The sequence below is a fragment of the Crocodylus porosus genome, unplaced genomic scaffold (genome assembly GCF_001723895.1).
Source record: "Crocodylus porosus isolate Cpor-Errol unplaced genomic scaffold, CroPor_comp1, whole genome shotgun sequence".
NCBI classification, from domain to species: Eukaryota; Metazoa; Chordata; order Crocodylia; family Crocodylidae; genus Crocodylus; species Crocodylus porosus.
In genome coordinates, this window is record NW_017728919.1 from 197,858 (window position 1) to 214,557 (window position 16,700).

Below are 16,700 nucleotides of genomic sequence, written 5' to 3' on the forward strand. Positions count from 1 at the left end.
GTTCAGCTCTCCCCCAGCAGCGTTTCGGAGCTGCCGATCACCCTTGCCTCGAGACTGCTGCACTTCATGCTGGCTTCCAGCCACCGCCCCGGGATGCTCAGGACTTGGAGGGTCCCAGATGTGCCCGGGGGGGCTGGCAGCAGCGCAGGGCCAGCAGCCAAGGGACCTGGGGGCACTGCCGTGGCAGTCACTGGGGCCGGGCCTGGCTGCATTGCATCATCAAGGAAAATGCCTGGCCTGGCAAGGAGGAGTCTTTGGTTTCGGTGCACAGGGAGGACACAATAGCAGCCTTGATAGCATCCTGCAGAGAGTACCTGGCTCCCTTCCAGCCCTCCCCCTGGCTTGTCTCCCCTCTCCCACTACTTCTGCCTTGCTGCCTGCCACGTCACTCAGCATCGATCGTGGGCCAAGCAGCCTATCGATCTCCTGGCAGAGGCCTGTGCAGGGAGGGGGTGCTCAGCTGTGCTTCCAGGCCCTTGGGCAGCTGTCTCCATGGCTGGGGAGGCAGGGAGCTGGGCCCTGCAGACGTGGGACGCTCATGCACGAGCTCCAGGAGTGTCTTAGCCTGATGCCCGTGGGCAGCCCAGAGTCCAGGGGTCCATAGCCCAAATGCTCTGCCTGGTGTAATAAAAGGGGCCCTGGGGGGTCAGTGGTGGGCAAATCCCCTCCCCCAAGGAGCTCTGCAGGGCTGGGAAGGGTGGTGGGGCAAGGTGGTTGCATGCAAAGGGTGGGAAGGCAGGAGAAAGGGGCAGTGCCATGGACCGGGCCAGAAGTTGCACTGTCCGGCCCCCTAGATTTGCAGAGATGCAGCACTGGTGTGTGCGGCTGTGCATGCCGGGGTGCACGGTGGAGCGGGCACAATTGTGCAACTGTAGCACGGCGCTTTCATTGCTGCTCCACGACGTCTGGGTGTCGTGCTCTGTGCGTGTAGGGTTGAGGCCCGGGGTGGCTGTCAGGTGCCGGGTGTGAAATCCTCCAGCGCTTTGCCCCTGTACATCCAGGTGTTGGGCATCACGTGATGGTTGTGTTGTGTTTGTCGGGCATGGTGCATGCAAGCGTGTGTCACACGGTACCATGATGGTACATGGCTCGCCTGTGTTGCTGGGCATGGTGTTGTTGCCATGTGCATCGTGCAAGTGTGCGCACAACGGCTGTTGTGTGTTGCCTGTAGCTTTGTACCATCGCAGACCCCTCCCCCCCCGTGTGTGTAGCAGTCGTGTCTCGTGCAGGTGTCATGGCTGTGATGCCCGGTGTGCTCCGCACTGTTGTGTATCATCACAGCTGCAGCATCTGGATGGGATAAAAATGCAGAGCGGCTGGGGGTGGGGTGGGCAGGGGGGCTAAGGGAGGGCAGCAAGAAGCCAATAAGGGGGAGAGGCCAAGGGGAAGACTGGTGGGAGCTGTCTGAGCACTCCAGGCAGAAAGGAAATGGAGAGAGACACAGGGAAGGGCACCTCCATCCACCCCAGCCCAGCCAGGGAGGGCTTCCTGAGCAACCTGCCCCGGCTCAACAGGCTTCGGACCAGGTTCTCAGTGGGTATAAACCCCCTTGGCCCTGACATTGCCCCTGCTGAGGAAGCAGAGTCCCCAATATAAACATTGGTGGGTGTTTGGGAATGGTCAAGAGCTTTGGGGACCCAGCCTGGCTGTGGGAGACCTTAGCGAGGGCCCCAAACCTGCGAGACATCTGGGGTGTTCCGAGATCACTCTGAGCCAAAGCATCTGATGGGGTGCGAGGGTCCGCTCCCCGGCTTTGCAGCTCCTGCCGGCTGTCCCGAGGGTTGTTGAAAGGTGCAGCTCCCCTCTGCTGCCATCATTGAGCCCTTGCTGGGCTTGGCAACGGACCCTTTACTTGCTCCCTCTCCCCTTGTGCCTTCAGGAGAAGCGGAAACGTCAGACAGAGATTGAGAATAAAAGGCGCCAGCTCGAGGACGACAGACGCCAGCTCCAGCATCTCAAGGTAGCGGCTCTGCCCTGGGCCTGGTCGGGACTCGGGCTGCGAAATGGGGCCAGATGGAGAACTGCGACCCTCCAGTGTCTAACTCTGCTAAACCTGGTGGGAGCGAGGTGCCAGTGGGGGAAGCGAGCACCTAAATCCCTTTGCCTCAGGTTCTACCTGGGCCATGCCTGGTGGGTGCACAGATCGTACTAGGCAGTCCTGGGATCAATCTTACAGCACAAAGGCCCTGGAGATCATTGCCCAGATGCTGGCCAGAGCCAGTCCCCTGCAGCAGAGACATCTCCCGGCCGTAGCAGTTCTCCGGGTCCCCATTGCCTCGCCACCCCCCCCACCGAAACAGCTCCTCCCAGGCTCAGGGTACCTCTAAAGCAGGCTTCCCCCTCCCCTCCCATTGGGAGACCCCTTCCAGGTGGATCCCCGGTGCTGCCCTGAGTGCTCCCCTTGGTGTCCCTCAAGTCCTGGCAGAAATGTGACCCCCATTTCTCCATGCTCCCAACTCCCCCCCCAGTCCAAGGCCCTGCGGGAGAGATGGCTGCTAGAAGGCACCCCCTCGTCTGCCTCCGAAGAGGACGAGGCCATGAAGAAGCAGATGCAGGAGGATGAGGCGAAGACCAGGGAGCTTGAGGAAACCATCCAGAGGTAACGGCGAAGGCGCGGGGCGATGTCAGCCCGGGAGGGGGGCTGCGAGGGGCGTGCAGGGCTGGCAGGGGAAAGAGGAAGCAGGGCAGTAGTGAATGGAGGCACAGGGGCAGCACTGCTTTACACCAGCAGCCTCGCGTGTCCCTTCTCCACCCTCAGCCCGCCCCACATTTCTATCCCGGGTGATGCCCGAAGCCCGCGGGCTGGAGCTGAGCAGGTCGGCCAGACGAGGGTGCGTTCTCCGGGCATGATGGGTCGTGCTGCAGGGCTGGGCTGGCTTCTCCTACAGGAGGGGTTGGACCCGATGATCTGTAAGGTCCTTTCCAGCCCCTAACAACTAGGAAGCCACGAGAGCTCCGACTTGCCGCCCTGGCCGGCCCCGTGTTTGGGTGTCAGGACGCCCGGCTTCTCCTCCTGCTTCATGGACGAGCGCTGTCCGAGTGGTAGAAAAGGTGTTCAGGAGAGTCAGGACACCTGGGTTCCCATTTCTGTGGGGGGGTCTCATGGTTATAGTGGTGCCAGGGGGATCTAGGACTCCCGGGTCCTCTCCCTGCCCTGGCCCCCCATTGCAAATGGAGCCGTGCCCCATGCAAGGTTTACACCAGGACCTTGGAGTTCCCCTGCCTCGAGGTGCTCGCTGTCACGTATCCGGACGCCTGCTTCCCCTGGGCTTGGCCGGAGCGGGGACAGCGGCTCGCCGTACTCCCACTTCCCCAAGCTGGAGCGTGTCCCGCTGTGTTGCAACCGGGCCGGGGGCGGGAGGAAACGCCGCGCACAACGGCCCCGGGCTTGGAGGAGCTGGCGGAGGAGAGAGGAGACAACTCGGGGCCGTATTGGGGAATGCAGTGGGCCCGAGGGCCCGGTTCCCTGCACTGCCTCCCACGATGGGCGGCGCCGACAGCCCTCCCCCACTACGGCCCCCCTGCCCAGGTTGCCGAGACACCGTTGGGAAGATCCCCCCTTCTAGGCAGCGATAACACAGAGCGCCAGGAGCTGGGTAGAGCATCTCCAGCCACTACCAGGATTTCCCTTTCTGATGGTGAATTCCCCCCGAGCACAATTTCAGAAGACCACGTGTTTCTCTGGCAAGGTGGCATCCCCTTCCTCAAGTGCAAGCGGCAGTCCTGAGCATGCTGTGCCCAGCAGATCCCATTTAGGGCCATTAGGAGTTGGCCTTATTTAAAGTGAAAATCCAATAGCGACTGTGAGAGGAGAGGAGAGGAGCAGTGGGGAGTGGGGGGGGAGTGCATCCATCAGCCTGTAATGCTGCCCGGGGTGGTGGGGAGGCACGTCTGAACACAGGTGGATCTGCTCCCTAATGGCATTTAGGCCTTTACAGCGCTGGAGGCAGCAGGAGCTCTGCCAGCCAGGCACGCAACTTTGAGGAAGGGGCCGTGGGGAGCGGGCGAGCCTCCCGAATAACCCCAAGGAGCAGGCGGATGGTAACGTGGGCCGTGAGACCAACTCTGCCCATCCCCAGCTCCCACGCTGGTGAGCCTGATGCTCGTCTCATGGCCTGGGGGCTCTGCCAACCCACCCCCAAAAAAGCACGGGGAGCGGGTACCTCTCTCCCCACATCGCCCTGTTGCTGCCTTTCCCTTCTCCTCCCACATGGATTCAGATCTCGGGGGGTGCGCAGAAGCTGCTTCTCTCTGTATCGTCTGTGGGACCATGTACACGTCACGCATGGCCTCCTCTGTGGTGTGGGCTATTACCCAGGGTGGAATACAACCCCAGAGGGGACCCGTAATCCCCCGGGAAATCTCCTTTCCTCCCTGCTACCATTTTGATACCTGTGGGTGGCATGTGGGTGCGTGGGAAATTGTACAGCCAGTGAAAGGGCATCATGCGTGCACTCCGATTGGCTCGCTCTCCATCAGATCTCATAGATGTGTATCGGTTTTCTTTTTTCCACCCCCAACACGTGGCCGTCCCTGGCCAATCCTGCATCCTCACCTGTCTCGGTGCATGTGTGGCCTCGGAGTCGGTGGCCTTGGGCGATCTGGAAGGGGGGGAAGAGGCCGCGGCAGCTGTGGGAGGCATCTGGGGAGTGTCTCCTTCTGTCCCAGGGGGCTCGGAGGAGTTAGGCCAGAAGGAGAGACTTTTACCCTCTCTTCCCAGCCTCCTTCACATTCATTTCACTGCCAAAAAGCAGGGGGGGAAGGCAGCCGGGAAGCCGCCGCGCTAATAGAGGTATCCCAGCAGCCAACCGCCGCAGGAAGCATGCCATAAATCACCCTCTGTGCCCATTAATTACAGCGCCTCGGTGCAGATATGGGTCAGATCCGAAGGGGCCCTTTGTGTCACTTTAATGGCCCAGTGAATTCTTCTGAGCCTGGAAGGGGAAAAGCGGCTTGTTAAAGATAAAGGAGACAGGGCATAAACATCTGCTGAAGACGGGGGTTGTCAGGGGGAAAGCTAGGCGTTTTCCGGGCTGGCTTCTGGGGTCACTGGCAGGGGTGTAAATCCAGAGGGATCCCAGGGGTGTCAACGGGTTTCCCTTTGCTTTGCAAAGGCAATCTGGAAGCATTTAAAAGCCCCCCTTCCTTTGGAGACGGTGGGTAACTGGGACTTGTTAGGGCGAGAGGGACGGCTTTGCAAGAGGATGGTTGCAGCTTTATGGGGGAAAGTTCCCCGCGTGGTTTGCAGCCTTTAACCCGGCGAGCTGACTTGGCTGTGGCCTGGGGACATCCATGGGATGCTTTCCATTCGCTCCAACTTGACTGCGGCAAAGCAGCGCAGTGGGGCCCCGGGGCTTGCCCGCCGTCCGTGTTGTTTCGGGAGTGTCCCGGGGGGGGACACTTTGCTCAGTCGCCCCGTGAAGAATCCCAGGTTTTGTGTAGGAAAAGCGAGGCGGTTTCTAGCCCTTCCAGCCGCGGCGACAACCTTGAAAGAGCCACTGAAACCAGGAGGCGAAGATCAAGCCACGGCGGTTGTCTTAAATGTCACGCTGTCTGTGCCCCTGCTGTGACTTGCCCGGGGGGGTGAGTCCCACCCGCTTTGAGGCTGCCTGGTCTCATGGCACGCGGGTTTGGGGAGCCGGCGAGCCGCGGGTGGGGGTGATCTGCTGTCCTGCCTTTGCTAGGAGCTGCCATCGAAACTAATGCCGGCTCCGGGCATTTCCATGGAGATGTTTCTAGTCGTGTGAGGCTCGGTGCCGGGGGGAGTTCAGGGAGCTGTTGCCTGGAGATGGTCGGATTGAGTTGGAGGCTTTGCCGGGCGTTTTTCCACCCGGGGGGGTAAGGCAATGGAGCGGGACTGTGGAGAGCCGGGGCTGTCTTCCCAGCTCCGCTACCACCTGCCTGCGCGACCGAGGGCAAGTCACATAACGTCTCAGTCAGTCGCGTGGGCCTCGCAGTATTAGCGAGCTCCCGGAGTCCCGGGATTGCAGCGACGTGATCCGTGCCCGAGGTGCCACCAGACCCGGGAGGCTCCCAGCACCCTCTGCTCTGCCCCCGCAGCGAGCGCCCCTCTCCCATAGCCGAGCCGCGCGGGCCGACTCTGCCTCTCCCTCCCCTCCGTCTCCTGCTGGCTCCCACGGAGCCAAAACCGGCCGAGCCGCCCAGCTCAGGTGGCCCTTTTCCAAACCAGGATGGTATTTTGTGTCCTGTTTTTTTGTCTCGTTTTTTTTAAGCGGCGGGAGATGCTGTTGTCCTGGCGACAGCGGCGGGAGGACGGTAAGTGCCGCGGTGGGGAGGGGTGCAAAGCCTTCGAATACCTTGTTAGGACAGAGGGTCCCAATCCTGCGAGGGGATCAGAAGCCAGTGGATCCCTAGCGGGCAGGAGGATCTGCCTCCCTGCTCTCTTTGCAGTCCCACCTGGGAGCCCCGGCTCTCGGGAGAGGCTGGGACGGTGCCTCGCCAGCCCCTGCCCCGGGGAAGCGCCGTCGCACTACTCCAGGGCTCTGCAGGTGGCGAGAGCCTCGAGGGTGCCCGTGGCAGGTGCGTGTCGTCCCCTCGTCACGCCAAGTGTCTGGTGGAGGGGCTGGCAGGTGCGACCCCCCCCCGGGCCTGTGGAAACGGGGGAGGAACAAAGGCCACCAGCCTCCACGCACGAGGCTCACGGCCACGTGCGCTCACCTGTGCACAGGGGGCGCCTGCTTTTCACGCGTGTCGCGGGGACCAGGGCTCGGACCGTTCTCCCTCCAGGCGTGCATCTGGCAAGCGCTGAGATGCAGGCTTGGGCTTCGCAGGGCTGCGCTCTCGCATGGGCCAGGATCTAAACCACCAGGATGACGTGGTCCTTTTGGATGGATCCCCGTGCAGAGAAAAAGCAGTGGCTCAGGGATCCAGAAACCAGGGGCCGGCTCCGTGCCCCGTCGGGGGCTGGAGCCCAGGGCCCTGAGCCAGCCTGCTGAGCGCGGGGCCCGCGGAGCAGCTCACCCTGCTCCCCGCAGCCTTGCAGCCATCCTGGGGTCATACAAGTTACAAACCTTTTGGACCCTCTCTCATGCTGTGCCCCCCTGCCAGCCAGCACGTGGGCACCTGGCACCAAGGGACTGGCTTTGTTCGAATCATCCTCATCCTCCATGTGCTCCCTGCCTCGCAGTCGTGCCAGGTCCTGGGCACCAAGCTGGATCCTTCTCCCCCTTGCACCGTGGAGGAGGCTGGTATGCAGTGCAGGAAGGATGCACGTCTGTGCCCTGGCACAGTCAGCGGCAGGGGCTGAGTGTTGGGGTGTGTAGGAGAGACGAGGGACGGGCAGAGGATACCCGTGGGACTTGGGCACTGCCAGCCTCCCCCTGCCAGCTCAAGCCACAGCTGCCCAGGTAACCCAGAGCTGGCTGCAAGGGCTGAGAGGCCCTAACTGGGCTGTTCCCTGCCCGAGCTACCCTGAGAGTCAGCGGGGTGCTGGGGATGTCACCCTCCTCTCTCGGTTGGGCCAGGGCTATGTCTTCAGGGGCACACCTTGCTGGTTTTCACCATGCCACATGCTCCAGCATCTCTTCCATGGGCTCCACAGGCCTCGGGGCCTCTGGCTGGTATCAGGGGCTGCCTGTTCCCCTTGGCTCACAGCCCTGACCCCCCTTCCAGGCTAGAGAAGGAGCTGGAAATCCTGGAGAACGGGGAATCGGTGCCTTCCACCAAAGACAGCCTGGCAGAGGGGACCGCCGCCTCGGCTCCGGCTCCAGAGGAGAAGATTGAGGAGAAGGCGCAAAAGGTCAGGAGGGGATAGGGATGGGGCTGGGCCGCGCTGACCCGCCTGTGTCTCCTCTGCGGCCCCTGGGGAGCAAAGCTGCGGGGTCTCCAGGCGGCGGGTGGGAGGGGGCGACTCTCTTGAGGCAGGACGTGCAAGGACGCGCCAGGAAACCCTTCAGTGCAAGCGGGGGTGCAGCTCGAAATCCAGTCCGTCCGCCTCCGGGCTGCCGGGGGACAACGGGGCATTTGTGATGGGCAGTGGGGACGGCCCCTGGGCACACATGCAAGGACCAGCTTCTTGCTGCTGGTGCATCCTTGCTGACACCCGCGCTGGGAAACCCACTCGGACACGGGGGAGCAAGCGGCCGCACCGGTCGTCCTGATCAGAGGCCTCTTAAGCAGCCAGGGGATCCTGTGCCCGGGCTGCGTGGGGGGATATGTGGGGGGGCTCCTTGGTTACTTGGCCCTAACCTCTCCGTTGTATCTTGCAGACTCCAGTGGCTGCTGCCAAAGGTAAGTCCTTCCTCGCCCTGTCCCTGGGGTCTTCCTAGCCTGACCCGCCAGCTCCCTGGGGAGGCGTGGGGCACTGCTGGGTCCCATTTTCTGCCCGGCCTCAGCACCAGGGCAGCATTGGCCTCTGAGTGCTGGGCAAGGTGGACGGATGAGGTTCCCCCTGCTCTTGGCTCCTTCGGACAGCAAATGTCCTCCTTCTCCTGGGCGAGCCCAGCTCTGTAAATGCCCCGGGCCTTGATGTGGTGGAGCTGCTGCCTGGAGCCAGGTGCTGGGGGTATTTCTGGGGAGCAGCTGGGGGTGGCGATGGTGGGGGCTGGAAAGAGGACCCCCCCCTCCCCACTGCCTGGCTCAAGAGCTGATCCCTGTTCCTCTTCTCTCCCCAGCAGAGAAGAAAGTCTCCAACAGCCCCATGAAGGCCGTGGAGGGCACGGACATGATGAAGGCAGGTATGTTGTCCCTCCTCCCGCTTTGCTGCCCAGCAGCTCGGGGGCAGAGGGGTCTGCGGGGAGCAAGCTGCAGCAAAGCCAAGCGCTCCGAGTGCAGGCACCCGTCGGCATGAGCTGGGGCATGGGGGGCAGCTCGTCCAGCTGGGAGCCTGGATTGGGTTCCCAGTACAGCGCCGTGCACTTGTACGTGGAGACAGCCCGTGGAGGGGCCAGAGCAGGGCTGAACCAGATCTGGTGCCTCCAGAGCCCGGTGTACACAGGACTTGGGTGTTTCTCGTCTCTGGGGTCCTGCCCGGAGGAACGCCGGGAGGGGGTGTCCGTCAGGCTGGGGCTCCCACGGGGTTGCCTCTCTCGGGGCATCGGACAGGAAGGCGGCAGCGGTGTGATGGGCGCAGCAGCCCCGCCGCCCTACGCAGGGTGGGCGCTGAGCCACGTGCTCTGACCCGGCTCCTCCGCTGTGAATTTGGGTGCTCAGCGCCCCGGTCTATGCCCAGTGGGGCCAGGCCATGCAGAGTGGGCACCGACCTCATCCAGACGCCCGTGCCAGCCACTTCATCGTGGGTGTAGGAGAGCTATCGTGCCCATGAGCTCTGCCTGGGGACTTGGGCACCATCAGGGGAGCCACCCGGGCAGCCCTTGCTTTTGCGAAGCCGGGGCGCTTATTAACCATAAACTGGGTGCGCTGCATTTACGGTCGCTTCACATTGGGCGCGATGCGTGCGGCTTGCCCCGGGGGGAGCGCGTTATTTGTGCGATCTCAGCTGCCTTTTCCAGCTTTTCCCTCCTCTCTCGCTTGGAGGCACGCTGCGGGTGCTTGCGTATGGACAGAAACCACCTTCTTCTTCCTTTCCTCTTCAGTTCCTCCCTCTTCCTCCTGCTTTGTGCGGCTTGGTGGCCCCGAGGAAGGGGCACGGATCCCTAGCATGGCTGGCCTAACCCCTCACGCGGTCCCGTGGCCTCGCTGCGCAGAACAGGCCATGCGGCTAACCCGGGGGCAGCTTGCAAGCTCCGGGCACCAGGGCCCCGGGGTCGTTATCTCTGCAGGGTGCTGCATGGAAGGGGTGAGGCATGAGGCTGGGGGGGTAGAGCTGCCTCCTTGCTGGATTTGCTTTAGCTAGGTGAGTACGGACCACGTCTGAGGGCCGGGGGAGGCTGCGTCTCCGCCTGGGGGTCTCCCAGAGAGGGGTGCTCTGCGGGGTCTCAATGACCCCCAGAGCCCAGAGGACCGGGGAGGGTTTGGGTGCAGAAATGAGTCCAGAATCGAAGCCTGCTGGAGCACGCTGGAGGGAGGACACTGGGTCACCCCGGGGGGACCCGTCTGTGATTCTCCACCGCCCTGGCCCAGCGTGGTCTCCGATCCTGCATGCAGCAGGGGCACGAGGCACCCCTCGCACTCGCGGGAGCCGCGGGACCATCGCGGGGAGCAAGAGAGACCAGGCCTTGCTCTGGAGGCCCCCTCCTCGCTGCTTCTCCCACCGCCAGCAGGCTCGGTACTAAGCAAGCCCCCGCGGACCTGGCTTGGGGGCTTGCTGAGCCGGCAGGGCCTGATCCTGCCCCCTCCGGGCCTGGCAGGGTCTGATCCTGCTTGCACGGCCGGGGTCAGCGGACTGCAACTTAGTCTTGGCCGTCGGCAGGGCTAGGGGGCTAGGGACCGCGCGAGCAGGGGCCGAAGGCTGCTGGCGGGTAACACGCACCCCGCTGGGACGGGGGCCGCCGGGCATTCACGCCTCCTGGCTGGACCGCGCACCGCCACGCCTGCCCGTGACACCCCCGCCCCCCGCTCTGCTCCACCTCGCACCCCCTGCCCCTGCTAAGCTTCCCGCTTCGGAGCCCGGCTGCGGCGGGGAGGTGGGTGCCGTTAACGCTCACTGTCCTGTTTGTATCCCAGCCATGTACTCGGTGGAGATCACAGTGGAGAAGGACCGAGTCACTGGGGAGACCAAGGTCTTGTCCAGCACCACCCTGCTCCCCAAGGATCATTGCCTGCAGGGGGTCAAGGTGTACGAGGATGAGCTGAAAGGTACGGGCCTGTCACTGCCCCCCCTGCCCACTGCCCCGGCTGCCTGGAGGCTCGGATGGAGGCGCAGGAAGCAGGCAGGGCCCGATGGCAGCAGGTGGGCAGCGAGGGCGCCCCGGGGCCGTCCACCTTCCCGGCGGCTGGCGGCTCCCGAGCTGGCAGCCGTGCCTGCGCCGTGGCTTCCTGCCCCCTCGTGCCGGAGGCTGCCCGCGGTCCGTGGAGGCAGCAAAGAGATGGACGATGCCCGCGGCCAGAGTCTGGAGCAGCTGCGGGGGTGCTGGACTGCGAGTCCGGAGACCTGGGCTCTGGCCGCGTGACTGCCGTGTTTCTGCGGGCAGGCCGCTTTCCTGGCGTCTCCAGGCAGGGAGACGGGATCGTGCTTCGCGCAGTGCCCTTGGGAAAGGGATGGCTGGGGAAGGGGCAGGGACCCGGCTCCCCAAATGCCGACTGCTCCCATCTCCCCCTGCCCCCACGCCACGGGCTGATGGAGCAAAGCGCCGCGGCCCGGCGGGCGCTGGAGCCGTGCGGATGGCTAGGTACCACCCAAGTGTAACGGGAGGGATCGGAGTGACCTCGGCTCCTTCCCCTCCCCTGCCAGGTGTCCCCAGCGCAGCGAAGAGCGGGGCGGCACGAAGGAATGGCTCCCCCGGTCAAATCCTGCAGGCTCTGCCCGGGCCGCGGAGCCGGGGCTTTGGCTGAGAAGCAAACACGGCTGAATTAGCCAGGACCTTTAGTCGCGATGGGCGGCCTGAATGGCGCTAGTCAAGGGTGCGATGTGAGCCAGGGGGTGCTGCTGCCCCCACCAGACCCCTCCACCCATCTAGACGGGGTCGGAGTAGGGTTTGCACAGGGCAGGAGCCGTGCACGGGGCACCGGCACGGCCCTGGCTCTAGCAGCGGTGCGTCTTCCTCGCCGCGTTTTGCCCCTGCTCCGCTGGCGTAGGCCCCGGGCACCGATAGCAGCTACCGTGCTCACCCCACAGCACGCAGACCGGCTGGGCCAGGCAGGGAGAGCGCGGTGACCCAGCCCAAAGCGCAGCGCTGGCCGGCGGACTCGGAGTGCCACCCTGTGGCAGCCCGTGCCGATGCCGGGGTGCTTCTGCAGCCGGCCCGCACCGATTCTGTGCATCGCCCCCGAGCTCAGCAAGCCGGGTTCCTATCCGGAGGGGTCACTTGTTAGGAGAACCCCAGGCAAGCGACCCCATTGCAAGGGGGGTGGACAGGGCAGCAAATCCAGGAGCGCGGAGACTAGCTGCCTCTTGGAGGGCATCGGAAGCTGCCTGAGCCCAGGGGATGCTCATCTCTCCTCCTGGGTTGCTCAGCACCGGGTCTCCATCCTCCGTTTGCCCTTCTTGTTGCACCCAGGCTGGACTCGCCGCAGTCCTGCACCCCCTGCGGAGCGGTGCAGCACGGCGGGGAGTTTGCAAGGGCTGGTTGACCAGAGGCAGGCTCTCCCGGGAGGCCGCGTTCACCTTGACTGGCCTGATTTTTGCCTCTGTCCTATCGATCCTCGCCTGCTGCTGTGGGCGTGGGCAGAGCCCCGCGGGCCAAGCTGCTCCCAGCGAGTCCCATTGGCTTCGGCAGCTTGCACCCAGCCCTGCAAAGAGCATGGAGAACGGCGCTGAAGTCAAGGGGGGGGCTCACAACCTGGGGGCCAGACCGGTGCTTGGCACACCCGGCCCGTGCTGCCATGTCTTCTGGTCCATGGGGCTCCCGGATGCACCGGGGACCCAGGGGTGGGGTGAGTGCAGTGGGGCCTGCTGCCGAAACCCAGGGCCCTGCTGGGGTACATGTCGGGGGTGGGGAGGTGAGCGCCGGATATATTAACCCCCGTCCTGTCCTGTCCCCCCCACTACACCCTGCTGCTGAGCGTGGCTCTGGCTCCAGCCCGCCAGGAGCCCTGCAGTCTGGATCTGGCCCTGGGGGGCCAAAGGCATGACACTCCTGAGCTATACTTGCTCTCCAGCCGGTGAATCCCGGTCCTCTGGGGAGTTATTAGATCCACAGGCCCAGTGCCAGAGAGGGAAGTCAACGGCCCTAATGGGCAGCTGGAAAAATAGTTTGGAGCCGCGGGTGATACTGGGGCTGGCGGTCATCACGGGGCTGGCTATGGCTTGTCAGAGCTCATCTCCCGGGTCCAGCCAGGTCCAGAGATGTGTTTTTAATCCCCCATGGTGTGAGGAGCCAGCTGGGGTCATTGGCACCATCTGGCATCAGATCCGATGGGCTGCTCCAGAGATGGTGGAAGCTCAGACCCGAAGGAGCGGGCAGGCGGGGGCCAGGCAGCGCCACCAGACCCAGGTGGATTTGCTGATGGCTGCGCTCTCTGACCTGGCCCTTGGCTTGCCCCTGATGGCCTGGTCTCTGGCTGTGCCCACAGGGTTACGCGTGCCAGCTCCAGCTGTGCGGCCATGCCGGCATCCTTGGGAACGGGAGCTGCCTTTGCCTGGTGCTTTGCGTAGCCTCATTAGCACTGCCGATGAGCCCAACCCCGTGCTAGTTAGCCAGCTACAGGCTAATTAGCCTGCCCACGGCCGCACAGCGCTGGGGTGATAACTGCTCGCTCTTTCCCATCCCGAACCCTTCCCTCAACCGGTCCAGCCCCCGGCTTCTCCCCTCCCTCGGCCCTCACTGTCCTCTCCATCTCCCCCGCAGTGGTCCACGCCGTCCGCACGGAAGACGGGGCCCTGGAGAACGGCATCCACCTGCTCAGCTCCTCGGAGGTGGACGAGCTCATCCACAAGGCCGACGAGGTGACCTTGAGCGAGGCCTCCGAGCGGGACTCCAAGGTCAAAGAGGCCCCAAAGGCGGGTGGGGAGAGCCACCCGCCCAGCCAGGCGCCCACGCCCCGGAAGGAGATCACGGGCGTGCAGGCCAAGCCAGTGGAAAGCCCCAAGCTGCTGGCCTCCGGAGAGGGCGCCGAGCCCAGCAAGGAGCAGCCGGTGACGATGATCTTCATGGGCTACCAGAACGTGGAGGACGAGAACGAGACCAAGAAGGTGCTGGGCCTGGAGGGCACCATCAAAGCCGAGCTGGTGGTGATCGAAGACGCGGAGAACAAGCCGGCGCCGGCCGCGGACTCCGTGGCCAAGAACCACGGCCCGCCCAACGGCAGCGCGGTGGCGCCCGTCACCACCGCCCCCCTGCCAGCCAAGGAGGACGCCCAGGCCGGGGAGAAACCAGAGCCCAATGCCACCGATGCCAAGGCGGCAGAGCAGGACCTAGACATGAAGAAGCACCGTTGCAAGTGCTGCACGCTGATGTGAGACCCCCCCTCCAGCCCTCCTCCCCACCAGCTCATCGGAGCGGCGCCCACCCCTCCCCTGCCCCGTCGTACAGCCGGAAAGGACTGTGTGCCCCCCTGCCCGCCCGCCCACCGCCCCCTGCTCCCCACCTCCGACCTTCCCTAGCGATCGAAGCGCGACCAGCTCCGGGTGCCGCAGTATTTTCTGTACGTACCAGACACGACTCCTTGTCTTCGGGGCCCGGGGGATCCCGCGCAGTGTTTGTAACGTGTATAATAAGCAGCACCACATCGAGGCCAAGGGACCCTCCCCTGCCCCATCGTGACGCCCGCTTCCACCCGCCAAACCCCCCACCCCCGGCGCTGAATATTATATTTATTATAGACACTTATTTTCCCCCTGACCCCTTCCTTTGCCCGCCTCAGTTTCCCCTACACCCTTCCCCCCCCATGGTAGCGGGGGTCTCGCCGAGATCTTCGGGCCATCGCGGGGGGCTGTCCTCATTAAACTCTCTTTCCCGTGGGAATTCTGGTCTGGGGTCGTGTGTTTTGTTCTCTCCCCGGATGCACAAGCGGGCGGCAGCGTTTCTCCGGGATCGACGGCCTCCCCCCAGCCGGGGTCCGAAGGAGGATGGCGCTGAGAAGGGTCCCCTGCTTGCAGACCAGCTGTATGGACGAGGACCATGCCATGGCGGCAGTCCCTCCTCCGGAGCCGCAGGACTTAGGAGCCCGGCAGCCAGTTTCCGTGGGAGCCCAGGCTCGCGCGGCCTTTTTACGAGCTGCCCCCCGTGCCCCGTTTTGATTTGAGTTTCCAGCGATGGGTCCTAGGAGCAGCGCCGGGCACGTCCCCTCTTCTGGTGACCGCCATGCCACCAGGACCCTTAGGCACAGCTTTGGGCGCTGTGGGCCGCGCCGGGCAGAACTGGCTGCCCATGTTTTTCAGGGACTTGACCTGCAAATTGGCAGCAAAGGGAAAGGACGGTCTTAGGGGCGCTGACAAAGTCCAGCTGCTGTGTAGCTCCAGGGCCACGAGTGAGAGATGGCTTGGGGCACAGAGCCAACGCCAGCCACTGGTGCCACGGGACACGGACAGCTCCAGCTGGATGTGGCCGCGTGGAGGAGAGCGCGCACGTGTCCTCGGGGGGCTACAGCCGGCCTGGCCGGGCGTCCTGGCGTCGCAACCCTCAATGCCGCCGACCCGCTGACGGGAGGCGTCTCCCTGGCCGTTCCTTCTGGACATTGGCAGCTGAGCCGTGGTGGGGAGGCGGTGTGGGGGAAAGGGACGGCGTCGGCAAGGTGCCTGGGGACCAAGGGGCATCGAGGGTGGATGGGGGCTGTATTGGGTGGTTCTGATTTGCCTGCAAACCTCCCGTCACAGCCCCCCAGGGCCCCCTTGAGCCGGTCGCTGCCCAGCCTCTGCAAAGTCCAGTAAGGGCCTCACAAAAGGGCCTTGCAGGGGGCTGGCAACCGCTGCCCAGGTCCCCTCCCTGCCTGTCCTCCTCCCTCTGGCCTGCTAAGGTCACGTCCGTCCCATCTGGGTAGGGGGCTGCTCCCAGGGCCCTTCTGCCAGCCCTGGGGCTGGTCCTGGAGTTCAGGGCCTTCCCCAAGGGGCTGCACTGAGGGGCTCCCCACGTTCCCCTGCATCCCGGCCAGCGAGGGGGATCACGGAGGCCTGAGTTGATATGAGCTCAGGCAGGTGGCTAATGGCTATGGCGTAGGTGCCAGGGGCCGGCTGACTCAGGCGGTCCCTTCTCCAAGGAGAGGTCCTGGCATGCAGGAGCAACTCTGGGGGATGCCACATTGCTCTGGGTTCAAGGGCCACGCAGCAGCCTCAGACCTGCCACCTCCTGAGGCTAATGCCCATTGACTCAGCAAGGCTGCACGCTCAAGCACGCAATAGGGAGGCTGTGGCATCTTCTCCAGCCCTGGAGGGCTGGACGGATACTTGGTCAGGAAGGTTGATCCTGCCTGGCCTCGTGAGGTCTCTTCCTGCCTGACTTTCCTCTGATCCTATGACCTGAGAGGGTTTTAGCTGCCGGGACGATGCAGATCCAGTATGTGCCAGGTGCTGAGGCCTCCTTTGCCCTTCGGGGAGCTGGAACAAGGGCTTAGGGTTCATGGTAGGATGAGAGCTTGGGGCATGCATCGCAGCACAGGGAAAGGCCAGTGCTGGCTGGCAGAACACTGTGGTCTGGCTGTAACCTTCTCTCTCCCATCTGCAAACAGAAGTGAATGTGAATTTGCTCCCAATTCGCATCAATTTGCTGCAACCCAGGAGATCCCCAGGCCGCGGGCTCCCCGTCATCCCGCTTGCAGAGGAAATGGAAGAACAGCTCCTCGGCGCCTGTGCCGAGCACCAGAGAGGATGCGGGGGCCCCCGGTTGTGTCAGGGCACCGTGGCTCCGGACTCCGCGGCCGTTCCACCTGGCAGCATCCACCTCGGCATTCGTCATGGGTTGGTAATCCTAGTTGCAGACCCCCACGCCGTGGCAGGAGGCCAGGGCACTGGCTGGGAAGCCAGTCCCAAAATGCTGCTGCATGACTGTGCCCACCACCATGTCTCTCTAGGAGGTAGGAAGGAGACGCTGAGGTGGGTTAACCCAAGGGTAAGTGCCTCCTTCCTCTCTAGAGCTGATCACACACCGGGGTCCCCGCGTAGCTGCCGCCTCTTCCCCCCAGCTGCGTTGGTCTGGGAGGGGGATTCATCCCTCGCACGGCTTATAGCTCATCCAGGCACCCAGCAC

At 64.0% G+C, this 16,700-nt stretch overlaps 1 protein-coding gene across 4 annotated transcripts in view; it reads left to right on the plus strand.

Moving 5' to 3' along the window:
- The window catches only part of PALM (paralemmin), a 32,783-nt gene extending 18,299 nt beyond the window's left edge, over positions 1-14,484 (plus strand). Inside the window, exons 3-9 of one of the 4 annotated variants that reach the window (XM_019538235.1) lie at positions 1,880-1,960; positions 2,469-2,599; positions 7,633-7,759; positions 8,229-8,250; positions 8,637-8,696; positions 10,585-10,716; positions 13,368-14,484. In XM_019538235.1, coding sequence (XP_019393780.1) covers positions 1,880-1,960; positions 2,469-2,599; positions 7,633-7,759; positions 8,229-8,250; positions 8,637-8,696; positions 10,585-10,716; positions 13,368-13,978 — 1,164 coding nt within the window. In that variant the 3' untranslated portion in view covers positions 13,979-14,484. Of the gene's footprint in view, positions 1-1,879; positions 1,961-2,468; positions 2,600-7,632; positions 7,760-8,228; positions 8,251-8,633; positions 8,697-10,584; positions 10,717-13,367 lie in introns of all 4 variants that reach the window. The other 3 variants (XM_019538234.1, XM_019538238.1, XM_019538236.1) reach the window with 3 other exon arrangements.
- The last annotated feature ends 2,216 nt before the right edge of the window (positions 14,485-16,700 follow it).